Consider the following 16,722-nt stretch of genomic DNA (forward strand, 5'->3'; position numbering starts at 1 on the left):
TGGCCCAGTCACACTATCAAGGAAATTCATCAGATAAAATCTAAATATCCCTTTATAAACTATTATTATTCCTACAATCTAATATTCTTTTTAAATTCTGGATTCATAATTAGATAAATGCATGTACAAAATTATACTGTCTATGAAAGAAGATAGGACGTCATACCTGCATATTTTCTCTCAAATCTGTGGCATCCCGTATGGGCTGAAGAGCATTCTTGAATACTTCATCAATACTTTTAATCCACAAAGTTCTCATAGAGGCATATTCTCTGGATTTCTTGCTTTTTCTAACAGAAAGTCCCCTTTTATGAGGTTTCCCTCCACCTCTTCGATTAGTAATAGCAACGTGGACAAACAAAAAAGCATAAGCTAGAGCTTCTCCTGTTAGAGACTGAAGTGGGACATGACGATAACCTGGTTGTAAACATTCAAAAGGAATTGTGTACTGCCCAATGAATTCATCCCCAATGTAATCATCGTCTAACACAACAAAGCGTACCATAGCAAGTTCAGGTAGGTTAATCTGAAATTCAAAACTCTCATCAAAAATAGGATTGTCTCCATTTTGGTGGACAGTTTTCGTCCTTTGTTCTGCACAGTCTGCTGGAATCCCATGGATTTCTACATACACATAAGGATCTACTATATCACCTTTGGCACCTGAACCTTTTGGCTTTGGAAAATTCTGCCCACTAATAATCTTAACATGAAGAAGTTGAGGTGATACACCAGGCACTGTGTCCTTTGTATTTGCACTAAAGAAAGATATTTCCTCCCGCATAATAGCAGGCCGCAGCACATAGCCACAATTGCCATTTTGTTGAAACCAGCCAATGTTGAGGTCCATCATTAATCCAGGTGTCTGAAAGTTCATTGCCACAATTTGACAGCCGCATTTCCAGAAATCCTGTGGGTTCATATTACTGGAATCAATCCTCATAGGGCTTGGGAAAACCCTTGCAAGAAAGCGTTTATTATAATTCACAAAGTCTCCAGGGTGTTCATTGGCATATTTAGTAGCAAGCACTTCATTAAAAGAGCAAACTTCCCAGTACCTCTGAAGTTGAAATGAAACCTGAAAATCTTTGAACTGAACGGATTTACATATGCTTACCAGTTCTGATAGTTCTTTACAAAGCTGAAAGCGTTTCACTGGGACAACATTCTGTGCTTCCGCTGCCTCTTTTCCCATTCTCTGGGACATTTCTGCTCCTTCATCTTCATCTGTAACATCTCCCTCTAGCCCAGAGCAATTAGATGATAACTTCTTGGCTTTAATTAGTATTTTTCCTTTAAGATATTCAGGAGATGGCAGATAAGATTCTTCTGTATTCGGAGGATTTATATATAGTTTATCCTCCAGGATCTTCTTCATGTGCTGCACCATCACATTCTGTTGCTTGAGAGAACAATGATTTTCCAAACACAAAATAAGAGGGTATTCCGAAGCAAAAAATGCATATGTGTTAATTATGTCAATTACACTACGGAAAACGATTTGTGAAGTCATTGTGTGACCTGTATAAATTACAGGCTCATTATCAGGACCATCCCACACATCCAACTCAACACTGCGGCATCCCATTTTTAGAGCACGAATGTAACCGGTGATATCAGATGGGCCTCGAAACTGATCTTCTATCAAGTATGTGTTGTGAGAAGAGTTTATGAAATAATGAGATAAAGGCTGGTTCATGTCCTGGCATACCTTTTTATGCTCTGGATCAAATATATGACATTCTGGAGAAGTAAGATAATTTGTAAAACCATCTATAGAGAGCCAGCCTCTTTCTTGACCTTCTTTAGATGGTTCATATTTGTGAATAATATCAAGGCTAGCCTTTTCTGTGACATGAGCCATACCCTGTTCTGCTTCTAGAAACATCATAAGATCCTTGGTATCAAGGAATTCTTTATTACTAGAAAACTGAACTAGTAAGAAATAGATCTCAGGACGAGTGCAAAGCCCATGGAAAACTTCAATAAATTCATTCTTTGTGATTTCTGTATCAGGTTTGTCTTTTGATCGCTGCAGTTCTTTGAATTTTAATTCAATTTTATTTGTTTTTAAACCAGGATTTATTTTTTTTATAAACTGCACAGCTTTGCCCAAGGATATCCGCCCCATATGATCTATATCTGTTTCACTAAACATTTGGGAGACCCATGAGGTGCGCATTTTATCTTGCCTACTTTCTAGCATGTCCAATGTATGTTTTCCATAAGATATCAAGTACCTTAGGCCAGTTACCCAAATATTTGCAACATCTGCAGAGTTTGCAACCAGATCTAGGGATTCATAATTGTCTCCATAAATAACAGAAAATGCACAGTCTTCTGAAATTTGGTCAGAAATTCCATTGCTACGAAAAATATCCGTATTTTTCCCTATTCTCACTTCTTTGACTGATTTGATATCAATTTTTGCTTTTTCAGAATCCTTCTTTGAAGGTTCCCATCTTAGTGACTGCATATCTGCATCTAAAAGAAAATATCGATGGTATATCCTAGAGTTGGATCGAACTTTTCTGAGTTCTGAACCTTCAACCATAGCATTAATACAGTCACTTGCACTACTTATCTTCTTCTCAGTAGGCATGCTGCTGAATGAGACTGTTTTTTTCCGTTCCCTTTTTTGTTTTGTGCCATCCTGGAAATAGAGAAGAGAGAAAATGTTAAATTACATGGTACAGAAAGATTGCAGAAGAGTAAGTAGTATGTCCACTATTTTCACTCATACATAAAAAGATAAGAATTATATAAAATTACAGACATGTAACTAATTATAATAATTATAAATTACATATATATGTAGCTTAATGTTATGCAAATTCCAAGAAAATCACTAGGATTAAGGGCCAGGGCATTTTCTGCCATATATGCAATAACTCCATGAGATATCTTACAGTTTATACATACTGTATCTAAGGTATTCGTTTTGAATCTATGATTCCAATTATCATACCATATAACCCCCAAATTTATTTAATTAACATATTTCCATGTTTTTACACTTCATTTCTAAATGTATATTGCATATACATTAGTCTGTAGGTCATTCTTAACATGACCATTTGTTAAGTGACTGTTCAAAATTGGTGAAAAAGATGACTTATGGTTGGTCCTTGCACTTGCAGGGTCTCTGAAGTCATATGATCATGATTCGGGCACTTGGCAACCATCATGCATTTACATTAGTCACAACGTTCCACAATCACATAACTGCCATTTGCAACTTTCCCTACTGGCCTCTGACAAATCATTTGCAAAATTGACAGGGAAGATTGCAATTCATGGCCACACATCTCCTTTTATGACTGCAGTGAATCACTTAATGACTGTGGCAAAAATGTTGTAAAAGCATGTGATGCCTCATTTAATGGCTGCAATGCTTAACCACAAATTTTATAGTCCTATTATGGTCATAAGTCAAAATTTGCATGTCAAACTGTCAACAAAAGGCAGGCAGCAAGGCAGATTAAATGTATTTTCAATTAGAATTATCACATCTGGACTGCCAAAATCCAAATGATCATTAGATGGCAGCAAGAATTATTATTCGTTTATACACAGTATGTCCTCTGTTTCTTTTCAGAGAATAGGTGGAAAATCATTCTCCTATTGTTTGGTATTAGCTTCTGAATTTTAGGCATATAAACATATCAATCACACTATTCCGTTCTTGGACAAAATGCTATGCAATGCTTAGAAAGACAGTAAGATATTCTGTACAATGTATAAAATAAAAAATAAAGCCTTATCTAATTTGCTCCTCCCCTTCATGGATTATTGCCTTGTCATGGCGAAGGGGCTTGCGTATGCCGTGCAGGGCCACCCAAGACGGACAGGTCATAGCAGACAGTTCTGACAAAACGTGATCCACTGGAGAAGGAAATGGCAACCCACTCCATTATCTTTGCCATGAAAACCCTATGAACAGTACCAAAAGGCAAAACGATATGACGCTGGAAGATGAGCCCCTCAGGTCGGAAGGTGTCCAATATGCTACTGGGGAAGAGCAGAGGGCTAGTACTAGTAGCACCAGAAAGAATGAAGCGACTGGGCCAAAGCCGAAAGGACGCTCAGCTGTGGATATGTCTGGTGGTGAAAGGAAAGTCCGATGCTGTAAAGATTTTTTCTCCATAGGAACCTGGAATGTAAGATCCATGAATCAAGGAAAGCTGGACGTGGTCAAAAAAGAGATGACAAAACTAAACATCGACATCTTAGGTATCAGCGAACTAAAATGGACAGGAATGGGAATCAGCGAACTAAAATGGATAGGAATGGGTGAATTTAATTCAGATGATCATCAGGTATACTACTGCAGGCAAGAATCCCTCAGAAGAAATGGAGTAGCCTTCATAGTCAATAAAAGAGTAGGAAAAGCAATACTAGGATACAATCCTCAAAATGACAGAATGATCTCAGTTCGAATCCAAGGCAAACCATTCAATATTACAGTAGTCCAAGTCTATGCCCCAACCACCAGTGCTGAAGAGGATGAAATTGACCGGTTCTATGAAGCCCTACAGCACCCTATAGAACTAACACCAAAAAATGATGTCCTTATCATCATGGGGATTGGAATGCTAAAGTAGGAAGCCAAAAGATAAGCGGAATAACAGGCAAGTTTGGCCTTGGAGTACAAAATGAAGCAGGGCACAGGTTGATAGAATTTTGTCAAGAGAATACGATGGTCATAGCAAACACTCTTTTCCAACAACCCAAGAGAAGGCTCTACATCACCAGACATCAACAGATGGCTCTACATCACCAGACATCACCAGACGGTCAACACAGAAATCAGACTGACTATGTGCTCTGCAGCCGAAGATGGAGAACCTCTATACAGTCAGTAAAAACAAGACCAGGAGCTGACTGTGGCTCAGACCATGAGCTTCTCGTTGCAAAGTTTAGGCTTAAACTGAAGAAAGTAGGGAAAAGCACTAGGCCACTCAGGTATGAATCATATCCCTGTTGAATATACAGTAGAGGTGACAAATAGATTTAAGGAATTAGATTTGATAGACAGAGTGCCTGAAGAACTATGGACAGAGGTTCGCAACATTGTACAACAGGTAGCATCCAAAACCATCCCAAAGAAAAAGAAATGCAAGAAAGCAAAATGGCTGTCTGAAGAATCTTTGCAAATAGCTGAGGAAAGGAGGGAAGCGAAAGGCAAGGGAGAAAAAGAAAGATACACCCAATTGAATGCAGAATTCCAGAGAATAGCTAGAAGAGATAACAATGCCTTCTTAAATGAACAGTGCAAAGAAATAGAAGAAAACAATAGAATAGGGAGGACCAGAGATCTTTTCAAGAAAATTGGAGAGATGAAGGGAATGTTTTATGCAAAAATGAGCATGATAAAGGACCAAAATGGCAGGGACCTAACAGAGGCAGAAGAGATTAAGAAGAGGTGGCAAAATTACACAGAAGAACTATACAAGAATGAGCTTAACGTTCCTGATAATCACAATGAGGTGGTCACTGACCTCAAGCCAGACATCCGAGAATGTGAAGTGAAGTGGGCCTTAGAAAAGCTGAGCAACAACAAAGCTAGTGGAGGTGACAGTATTCCAGCTGAGCTATTCAAAATCTTAAAAGACAATGCGGTAAAAGTGCTACACTCAACAGTGGCCACAGGATTGGAAAAGATCAGTTTACATTCCAATTCCAAAGAAAGGCAATGCCAAAGAATTTTCAAACTATCGCACCATTGCACTCATTTCTCATGCTAGTAAAATTATGCTTAAAATCCTACAAGCTAGACTCCAGCAGTATGTGGATCGAGAACTACCAGAAGTACAGGCAGGATTTCGAAGAGGCAGAGGAACTAGAGATCAAATTGCTAACATACGCTGGATCATGGAGAAAGCTAGAGAGTTCCAGAAAAACATCTACTTCTGCTTCAATGACTATGCTAAAGCCTTTGATTGTGTGGATCATAACAAACTGTGGCAGGTTCTTAAAGAGATGGGCGTATCAGACCATCTTATTTGTCTCTTGAGAAACCTATATGTGGGCCAAGAAGCAACAGTGAGAACTGGACAGGGAAGCACTGATTGGTTCAAAATTGGGAAAGGAGTCCGGCAAGGCTGTATACTGTCGCCTTGCCTATTTAACTTATATGCAGAGCACATCATGAGAAAGGCAGGGCTAGATGAATCAAAAGTTGGAATTAAGATTGCCGGAAGAAATATCAACAACCTAAGATATGCAGATGATACCACTCTAATGGCAGAAAGTGAAGAAGAACTAAAGAGCCTCTTGTTGCGGGTGAAGAAGGAGAGTGCAAAAGTTGGGTTGAAACTTAACATTAAGAAAACCACGATCATGGCATCCGGCCCTCTCAATTCCTGGCAAATAGATGAGGAAGAAATGGAGGTAGTGACAGATTTTATTGTCCTGGGCTCCAAGATCACTGCAGATGGGGACTGCAGCCAAGAAATTAAAAGACGCTTGCTCCTCGGGTGGAAAGCCATGACAAATCTAGACAGCACACTAAAAAGCAGAGACATCACCCTGTCAACAAAAGTGCGTATAGTCAAGGCTATGGTCTTCCCAGTTGCAATGTATGGCAGTGAAAGTTGGACCATAAGAAAGGCCAAGCGCCAAAGAATTGAGGCCTTTGAGCTATGGTGCTGGAGAAGACTCCTGCGAGTCCCTTGGACTGCAAGGCGATCAAACCGGTCAGTCCTAGAGGAGATCAACCCTGACTGCTCTTTAGAAGGCCAGATCCTGAAGCTAAAACTCAAATACTTTGGCCACCTTATGAGAAGGAAGGACTCACTGGAGAAGAGCCTAATGCTTGGAAAGATTGAGGGCAATAGAAGAAGGGGATGACAGAGAATGAGGTGGCTGGATGGAGTCACTGAAGCAGTAGGCGTGAGCTTAAATGGACTCCAGAAGATGGTAGAGGACAGGAAGGGCTGGAGGAACATTGTCCATAGGGTCGCGATGGGTCGGACATGACTTTGCAGCTAACAACAACAACAACAAATTTGTTCCAACATAGTTCAGAAAACCATATCACTTTCATCTTGGAAATCTCCTTGATTCCCCATTTCTATAACCCACTTTGCATATTTTTTTTTCTTCTTTAAACTTTTCAACTTTCTTTGAGCACTTACTGACTCACTCAGCTCACTTACATTAATTTATTGAAAGAATTTTAAAGCCCACAAATTCATACTGGTGACTATGAGCAGCCTACATCATAAATACACAATGCAGGTAGTTCTCAACTTACAACAGTTCATTTAGTGACCATTCAAAGTTATAATGGCATTGAACAGTGACTTATGACAGTTTTTCACGCTTATGACTGCTGCAGCATCTCCACTGCTGCATGATCTAAATTTAGAAACTTGGCAACTTACTCATAGTTATGAGAGTTGCAGTATTCTGGAGTCATGTGATCACCTTGTGACCTTCTGACAAGCAAGCCAAAGGAAAGCCAGATTCATTTAAGAACTGTGTTAATAACTGCAGCAATTCAGTTAACAACTGTGCCATGACAGGTTGTAAAATGGGGCAAAACTCATTTAACAACTGTCTCCTTAGCAACAGAAATTTTGGGCTCAATTGTAATTGTAAGCAAGGATTACCTGTAAATCAATAAGAAAAAAATAATGGAAAACTATCTAACTATACTGTACAGAAACAAAATATAAATATACAAATTCAAAAATATAAAATGGCAATCAAGAATACAACCAAACAACTTCAAGGAGAATGCTCAATCAAATGACCACTAATGCCCGGGGGAAGAGCCAGGTCTTAAGCACTTTCTTAAATCCAAGAAGAGTAGGGGTATGTTTAGAGGGGGAGATTTTCTAGAGAATAGGGACAAAGACTAAGTCAGGAAAGCTAAGGCTCAGAATGAACTAAGACTTGCAACAAATGCCAAAAAAAATTCTTTCAACATATAAAAAATAAGAAAAAAGTCCACTATTAGGAGATGATGGTAAGGAAGTGACATGTAGCAGACAGAAAGCAGAGCTGCTTAACTCTTTCTTTGAATCTGTCTTTACACAAAAAGAAAAAATAGCTCAATCTACCAAAGACAGAACCATAAAAAAGACTAGGAATTCATATTAAAATAGGCAAGAAAATGGTAAGAGATCATCTGTCCATTCTAGACCAGTTCAAATCACCAGGGTCTGATGGATTACATCTCAGAGTTATGAAGGAGCTCGCAGATGTTATATCACAACCATTGTACCATATCTTTAAAACATTCTGGAGCACCGGGAAATTACCAAAAGATTGGAAAAGAGCTGATATGGTTCCCATCTTCAAAAAAGTTTAAAAAAATAATCTAGGAAACTACAGACCAATCAGTCTAACATCAATACCTGGGAAGATCTTGGAAAAGATAATCAATGTTTGTTTAATGTTTAATATTTATTGGACTTATACTGTATACTGCCCTTCTCCCGTAGGACTCAGGGCGGTTCACAAGGAGTTTAAAATAACAATACAAATTACAAAAGTTAAGAACAATTAAAATAATTAATTTAGTCCTTGAATAAAATAAAACCTCTATTAAACTCCAATTAAAACTCAATTAAAATAAAATTACAATTAAAATTCTCAGTCCTGGCCGGAAAGCTCAAAGAGCCAGGTCTTCAGGTCCCGGCGGAATGAACAAAGGTCAGGGGCAGTCCTAAGCTCTATGGGCAGCTGGTTCCAAAGGGCAGGCGCACCCACAGAGAAGGCCCTCCCCCCTGGGGGTTACCCGCCGGCAATCTTTTGCTGGCGGTACCCTGAGAAGGCCCTCCCTGTGGGAGCGCACAGGACGAAGGGAGCTTGATGCCGGCAGCAGGTGTTCCCTCAAATATCCCGGACCCAAGCCATTTAGGGCTTTATAGGTCATCACCAGCAATCTACGAACACCTAGAAGCTAAGTTATAAGCAGAAGCCAACATTGGGTTGTCCAAAACAGATAATGCCAAACAAATCTTACTTCATTCTTTGATAAAGTGACTAAGTTAGTGGAACAGTGAAATGCTATGGACATATTATACTAGGATTTTAGAAAGGCATTTGAAAAAGTAGACCACAACCTATTTCTTGGTAAGCTAGAAAAATGTGGGTTACACAGCATCACCACCACATGGATTTGTAACTGGCTGACAAACCACACTTAAAGTGGGGTGTTTCAAGGTTCTGTTTTAGGCCTAGTACTATTCAATATCTTCATAAACAATTTAGGTGAGGGGATAGAATTTGCAGATGATACCACGCTGGAAGGAACAGCCAACACTGCAGAAGACAGGCTTAAGATCCAGACGGATCTCTACAAACTTGAACACTGGGCCCTATCTAACAAAATGAAATTCAATGCAGAGAAAAGTAAGGTTTTATACTTAGGCGAGGAAACCACATGTACAGGTACAGATTAGGTGAAACTTGGATCAATAGTAGCAACTGCAAGAGGGATGTTGGAGACCTAGTGTACAATCGTTTAAATATGAGCTAGCTGTGTGCTGCAGCCTCCAAAAAATATCAATGCAATTCTAGGCTGCATTAACAAAGAGATATAATCAAGATAAAAGAAGAAAAGTGAAAAAATATGAGATTAAAATTAAATATAAAAACCACCAAACTAATAAGTTACCACAATTTGGAATTGTCAGTGAATATATTGAGGTGATGGATAGCTTCCACTTTTTAGAATTAAATATCAACAGCAAAAAATAAAAATAAAATAAAAATCCAGAAGTTAAGTTATATGTCTCACATCAGCATTTTGTAATGCAGCAATGAAGGCCTTGGGAAAGGTATCAAAATGCCTGATGTGTCTACACTTATCAAAGAGATTCTGCAAGCCACGGAATCCCTTGTGACACTATGGAAATAAAAGTTGAACTTTGAAGAAGCAGGATAGGAAGAATATTGACATTTTTGAATTTTGGTATAGGAGAAGACTCCTAAGAATAACATGGAGATCCATGGATAAAAACAAATAAATCAATGGATAACTGAACAAGTCAACTAAAATTTCTCATTAGAGGCATAAATGCCAAGGCTCAAAGTTTCCTACCTCAGACCCATTATACAAAGACCTAACTCCCTAAAAAAGATTCTAGTACTGAGAAAGGTGGAAGAAAAGGGAAGATGGATGGATTCAGTCACAATAGCACTGAGAACACTATTGGAAGATTCAAAAAATTAGATTACAGATAGATCATAATGGAGGAACTCTATGTAGTTATTGAGGAGTCAAAAACAACCTGATGGCATAAAATCAATTTATCAATCAATCAAAATAGTACTGTACATGGATAAACAAGTCAGCAACATCTCCTCATAAGTTAAGCCAGGTGAAATGTCCTACTAATATCCTACTAATGTAATGTCCTAAAACGATAATAAAGTGAAGAAGAATCTTAAGAGTAAAAATAATTTCTGTACTGGAATTGAAAATAAGTATTCTTCTCAAGTTGCAAATAAGACAGAGGTAAAAAGAGGTTAAAAAAAACCAGGCAAAAATGAAGCAATTTCCTGACCTTTCTAGACAGCAAATGTGGAAACAAGATAGAGAAGCAATGTGAGTCATTGTGAAGTCCATTTCATTTTTCCAAAGCTTTGGTTAACTTTGACATAATCACTGTATACCAGTACAAGGTATATCACAGTGTACTACTATGTTTGCTAATATAATAACTAAGAGTCAGTTTGATGTATTGCTGTCCTAAAAACCAGGAGATGGAGTTCTTAGCCTGCCTTAGGTTTGAAGGCAAATTGAATAACTTTGGGTCAATTATTATCTTTTGATTCAATATATCTTAAAATGTTGTTCTGGGGAATATAGGAGGTAGGAGTATTAGGTATGTTCACCATCTTCAGTTGACCAAAATATATAAAAAATGCAGGGAAAAAATGGAGAAATAGTATATATTAAAAATGCATTTTTAGAGAGTTTGATGTGATGATAAGGCATCAGATTAGTTACAAGGAGACTGTGCCTGAGTCCTCCTTGAAACAACGAAGTTGCTTGTGTGACTGCGGACCTGTCACTCAGTCCCAGAACAATCCACTTCAGTGTTTGTGTCTTGCATAGACAATAACATTAATAACTATTGCAACCTACAGGATTAAAGAACAGTAGGATTTTTTATAATCAAAATATTTCACTTGGATATCCTAATGTAGAAAGATCATAGATAAAATGAGAATTATTTTGGGAAAAGCGAGAATAGAGAAACAGGATAATCAAATAGTAAATTCAGTTGCCATATAGAATAGACAGACTAAAATCTGTTTCCATTCTCATTCCCCAATAATATATCTTTTCCTATCTTTATTTATTTAGCATATGCCTTTTTATGATAAAAGTATTACTACTTCAAGAAATATGTCTTGAAATATTTCTACACTCTTCTTTATGCTTTAATATTAAGCACATCATTTACGGAGTAACAATCATTTTGACAGAAACATAGAAGGAATGCTTGAAGATATTAATGGAAGTAATGCTCAACAGCAAAACCACATAGGGATTCAAAAGAATATGATTTAAAATGACAATACAGTACACATTTGAGACAATAAGAGATATGGAACATCAGACTAATATTTGAAATAATAACAAATAGGACAAAGATAAAAATCATCACTCTAAAGATCATGTAGCCTACTGAAAGTCAGGAACAATATCTTCAAATTAATTTTGGTGGCATGCTGATCTGCCCTTGCCCTTATTCCTTTTAATTTTAATTTTAAAATATTTTATTAAAAATTATTTTAACTTTAATTATACCATGCCCTTTTTAGTGTAACCTATGCTTTATCATCATATTCGTTGCTGTCAACAGATGTCCTTTTTGCCCCAAGTTGTCTTATTTATTCCTCTTACTAGGAAAGTCACCAAATTACTTTCAGCTGTCATTGCTTGTGAAGAGGTGACCTTGATGGAAGAGAAGATCAGTTACCAAGGCAATGAACAGGTAAATATAGCAGAAACTAAGGTGAGGGAGGGAGTAGTATGAAAACATTTAACACGCACACAGACACCTGAATTCACAAGAAGATAGAAGAAGGAAAAACACAGACTTTGTCATTTCTACTGAAAAAATGATAGAGAAATTAATTAAAGAATTAACATTTTTAGCTTGCAATTTAAATTGGAAGGTTATGCTAATGAGCTGCGACAAAATTCCAAATAGATTGGATTGAAATTATGAAAAGAACCAGTGGGTATTTTTGGACAAGTAAAAAGCTTTATGATAAATCTGTTATTGGTTTGATTATAGAAAAGATAGATTAATTATTGCTACGTAACCAACATATTTTTGACACACATGTAAAGTGGTTTTATTGCCATTGTTGTTGAAGTATATATTTTGAAAGATTATTTAATTATTTTTTAAAACACCATCCACCATATACCTAATTTGTAATAGATTTGAAATACTATGTAAAAAAAAAAATTCAGAAATGTTTTTCTGATTTTCCTCATGTCCCAAAGGTTAGATTAATAAAAACATTATGGCAAAACATTCACAAAATGAAAATGGTTAAAAATCTTGGCTATCCCTTCACTTCCCAACAGTATGCATAAATCTCATTTTCAGCAAATCAGGAAAAGAGAATAGAGCAGGGGTGTCACTCTGCCAGCCCACAGGCATGACGCATCACCAGGAAACCATGCCCACCCCATTGCCGGCAATGGAGAAAAGGCTCCGATATGTCGTGCGACGTCACATGACATTGTGAGTTTGACATGCCTAGAATAGAGAATGCCATATTCATTTATTTTATTATGTTTTCCCCCAGGAGTTTTTCCCCCCAGTAATCTTACTAACTTGCACATTAATTTTTACAGACTTTTATACTGAAGTGCAATATGTGATCATACTTTTAATAAAATAGAGTAATTAAATACATTTCAACTATATTAGGATGCTTCTTTGTAAGTTTCATTTTTAAAACTACTTAACTGAAGATTAGAAGTGCTTCTGAATGTGAATGTGTATCTCTGACATGAGGCTTTGGCAACTTTTCTGTATAGCTAGAATTAATAATTTTCAAATTTTCTAGCAATAGGGGAAATGGTTCCAGAAGAGTGAAATTGAATGCCCAAAGCTCATTCTCTCATTATGCTTGCGTACTACTGAGAGGAGTTACATTACTTGTAACTTTATCATCAATTAAATTTGCAAGAATAAAATGGAGAAAGCATGATGGAAAATGAAATAATACTTTATTAATTTTAACATTTATGTAAGTTCCACACAATTTATTCTGGTATTTTAATCCACTCTGCTAATTTCTTCATTAACTATCATCAAACAGCAATCATAATATCAGCATGAAAGAAAAGAAAGACATTAGCAATATTTGGTTTTTCTTTTCCTTATATTGTTTTCATCCAGCTGTTCATTATAAGAACTTTGTAAGACAAATGTAATGCCTGTTTAGTTTTCTTCTCCTCTCCCACTCTCAATTCTTTTTTCTTTGGACTATGTCTTTGTGAAGCAGGTATACCCTTTATTATCGAACTATGCATCTCTCTAGTAGTAGAGTAAAAATACTCCGAATAATGAGCAAGTTAAATATGTTATTGTTTCCATACATAATATTCTAGTCTGTTGGAATGCCAACTAGAATTGGCAAAAAAAACCCCAACTTTGTACAACTTATATGTTATGACAATCCACCACACAGACAATAGTAGTAGTTTTGTGGTACAACAACTAAAACGTATTTTATAAAATATGTAATATTTTCTCTGAATACTTTTATCTCAAGAAAATAATTCACTAGTGTACTTGTACTTGCTAGCCTGTTTCTAAAAGAAATGAAACACACTTGCTAGATAATTTGTGGCCACATTTCTGCAATTGTCTTGCCAACAGTATAGAAAAGCTGTGCATTACTTTCTTGAGATACGACTATTCAAGAAACATGAATATACTATGGAGCCCCAGTAGCCCTCCATATATGAATTAATCAGATCTGACCTTAGTTAGCTGCCTGACAAGATCAGGCAGACCTACAGTATTTGGGTTCAAAGTAACCAGAGAAGCCTACATAAAATAAATAATTCTTGTACACTGACAAAACTTTAACCCAACTATTTATCTGGTGAAGAGAGACTTTTGTTTTCTAAAAATCTCTTTCCCTCAAAAGGGATAATTAGCTATTGGGAAGGCTAAAAAGGATTAATGATTTGATTTTTCAAAAAAGTCTTTCTTAATCCCCTCCCCACTGGGAGGGGGGGGGAAATGTATGCCTCTGATTGATGGAGAAAGTATCATAATGATTTCTCTTCCAGCTTTGTTAAACCATGAATCCATAATATCTGCCATGCACAATTTTTCTTGATTCCAGGAAGCAATATACATGCCATTTACTCTCTGTAATTGATGAGAACAGTACTATGGATGTTTTAATTATTCTTGGGTAATTTATTTTGTGTTTTTGCCAACCATCTGGTAGATTTTAAACCAGACACAGCATATTATTCAAACATTGTGCAGACAATTTTGTATTGCATCATTTTCTGTTAAATTTAGTATTGTTAGAAACTTATAGAAATGAATAATAAAATGTGGACTTGGAAAAACCACAAAAGCATTCTAAGACATGTTTAATAAAAAATAAGTTTAAAACGTACAAGAAGTACTGATAGAAGAGAATATCTGTAGCTCAGGACTGAACTAGGATCCTTGTTGTTTTATGACCTTGGTTGTTTTCCTGCAGACATTTCATTACCAAACTAGGTAACATCATCAGATGTCTTTTATTATAAAAACATATACATATACATACACACACACACACACACACACACACACACACACGTACATATACATATATACAGAGACAGACAGACATCACGTCAAGGACATCACTGGGTTGGCTCGGGGTAGAGATAAACAACTGGGTATCATCCGCATATTGGAGATACCTCACCCCAAAGCCACGGATGATCTCACCCAGCGGTGCACATTTTAATAATATGGTTCTGATTTATTCTAGGTAAACAGATAATTGTATTGCTTCAGTAAAAATCAATACATAAATATTGTTCACATATATTTATATTTTTAAACATGTTATATTTATAAAGTACTATAAAATAAAATCAATTTATGTATTCATTTATTTAAAAGATTGTCCATAAAATGTAGACAGGCACTATATATTATATATTATGGCAAATAACTGTAATCTTAATATTTTAAGAAATACCAATTGCTAACTAGAATGCAAAGTGTTGGACAATGAAGGAAGACAGAAACTCAGATACAATAATACAGGAGATTTGGTAATATAATTTTTGGAAAAGAATTTTGACCAGGCAAAGATGTAGGATGAAAGATTTGAGTAAAAATAACAATGCAAGATGATGAGCTTTCAAACAAAAACACCTCGTAAATTCAAAAAAATATTAATAAATAGATGAATGCAAGTAAAATGAGAAAACCTTTTAGAAGGTGACAGGAAAATATACGGCTAACGTAGAAAATGAGAAATCTTAGGGGAAAATTAATACAGGCAGATGAGGTTAAGGGAAGGTAGAATAACATTAAACATATGAAACATTTTACAAATAGGACTACAGAATAGCAAACATTTGTAGAGAGCATATGTTCAGGAAACAAACCCATTAGAAAAGGCGGTTTGACAGGCAAGAATTATCAAATAGGAAAGCACCAAGCAGAAATAAAACACCAACTGAACTGTTTAAGGATGCAAAAGACTGTTAAGATATTAATATTTCTGCCTATGTTCAGCCTAGCAACTGGAAAAAAAAATCTCGCTATTACACTAAGGAAGGTAAGAGAATATGCAAATAAGTGAACTTCGGCAATCCACAGAAGCTAAGATTATGTAACTTGTATACTTAACAGATACCCAAAAGTAATGGATCAATTTTAAAAAGGCAGTTACATGACATTAAATAATCTAAGATGGATATTAGAGAGAGCAAGAAAATATAAAAAGGAAACTTATGCCTGCTTTATTAGTCACAGCAAGGTTTTTGATTGTACAGAACAGGGTTCTCATGCTTAAATCATAACAAGCGCCTTATGAGCTCTAGTTCTTAATTTAAGGCTGGGATATCCAACCTATTGAGCAAACAGACCTTTTTTTGGTCTTCTATCGTTTGCCTTTCTTTCCTTCTAGCCTTTGTCAAAACTTGTTTAGTCCTTGATTTACAACAGTTCATTTAGTGATCGTTCAATGTTACAATGATATTGAAAAAGTGATTTACGACGGTTTCACACTTTTGACTGTTGCAGTCAAAAGAGATGGACAATCTGGGAGAAGGAGGCCTTCGCTATTAGGTGGGGGCTATTAAACTGGCGGAAATGCTTAGAAGGGAGCAAGGTGCCTTTTGAAGTATGGACAGATCACAAAAATTTAGAGGCACTGAAAACTCACCGCAAATTGTCCCAAAAATAAGTACGATGGACACAGCATTTCAACCATTTTAACTTTACTCTAAAGTACATACTAGGAAGAAAAAACTTCCTAGCTGATGTGCTCTCCAACAGTACAAAAGCGAACACGAAGAAGTTCACGAGGCAATTACCCCTGGTCCACAAACTGCAGCCCAACTCACACCTCACAGGACCCCTAATCCTGATGACCCCGGGGTAAAGAAAATAAAGCGAGAACTGATCAATGGTTTAAAGACAATCAAACATCCCTAACATGCAGGGATGGTCTGGCTTATAAGGGTGGAAAATCGTA

At 36.5% G+C, this 16,722-nt stretch overlaps 1 protein-coding gene across 1 annotated transcript in view; it reads right to left on the reverse strand.

The window, feature by feature from the left end:
* Nucleotides 1-16,722, reverse strand: part of PLCL2 (phospholipase C like 2) — a 92,155-nt gene that overhangs the window by 36,454 nt on the left and 38,979 nt on the right. The window contains exon 5 of the mRNA XM_083376120.1: nucleotides 167-2,653. Within this exon, the coding sequence (XP_083232246.1) occupies nucleotides 167-2,653 (2,487 nt within the window). The remainder of the gene's footprint in view (nucleotides 1-166; nucleotides 2,654-16,722) is intronic.

The sequence above is a fragment of the Vipera ursinii genome (genome assembly GCF_947247035.1).
Source record: "Vipera ursinii genome assembly, chromosome: Z".
Classification (NCBI taxonomy): Eukaryota; Metazoa; Chordata; class Lepidosauria; order Squamata; family Viperidae; genus Vipera; species Vipera ursinii.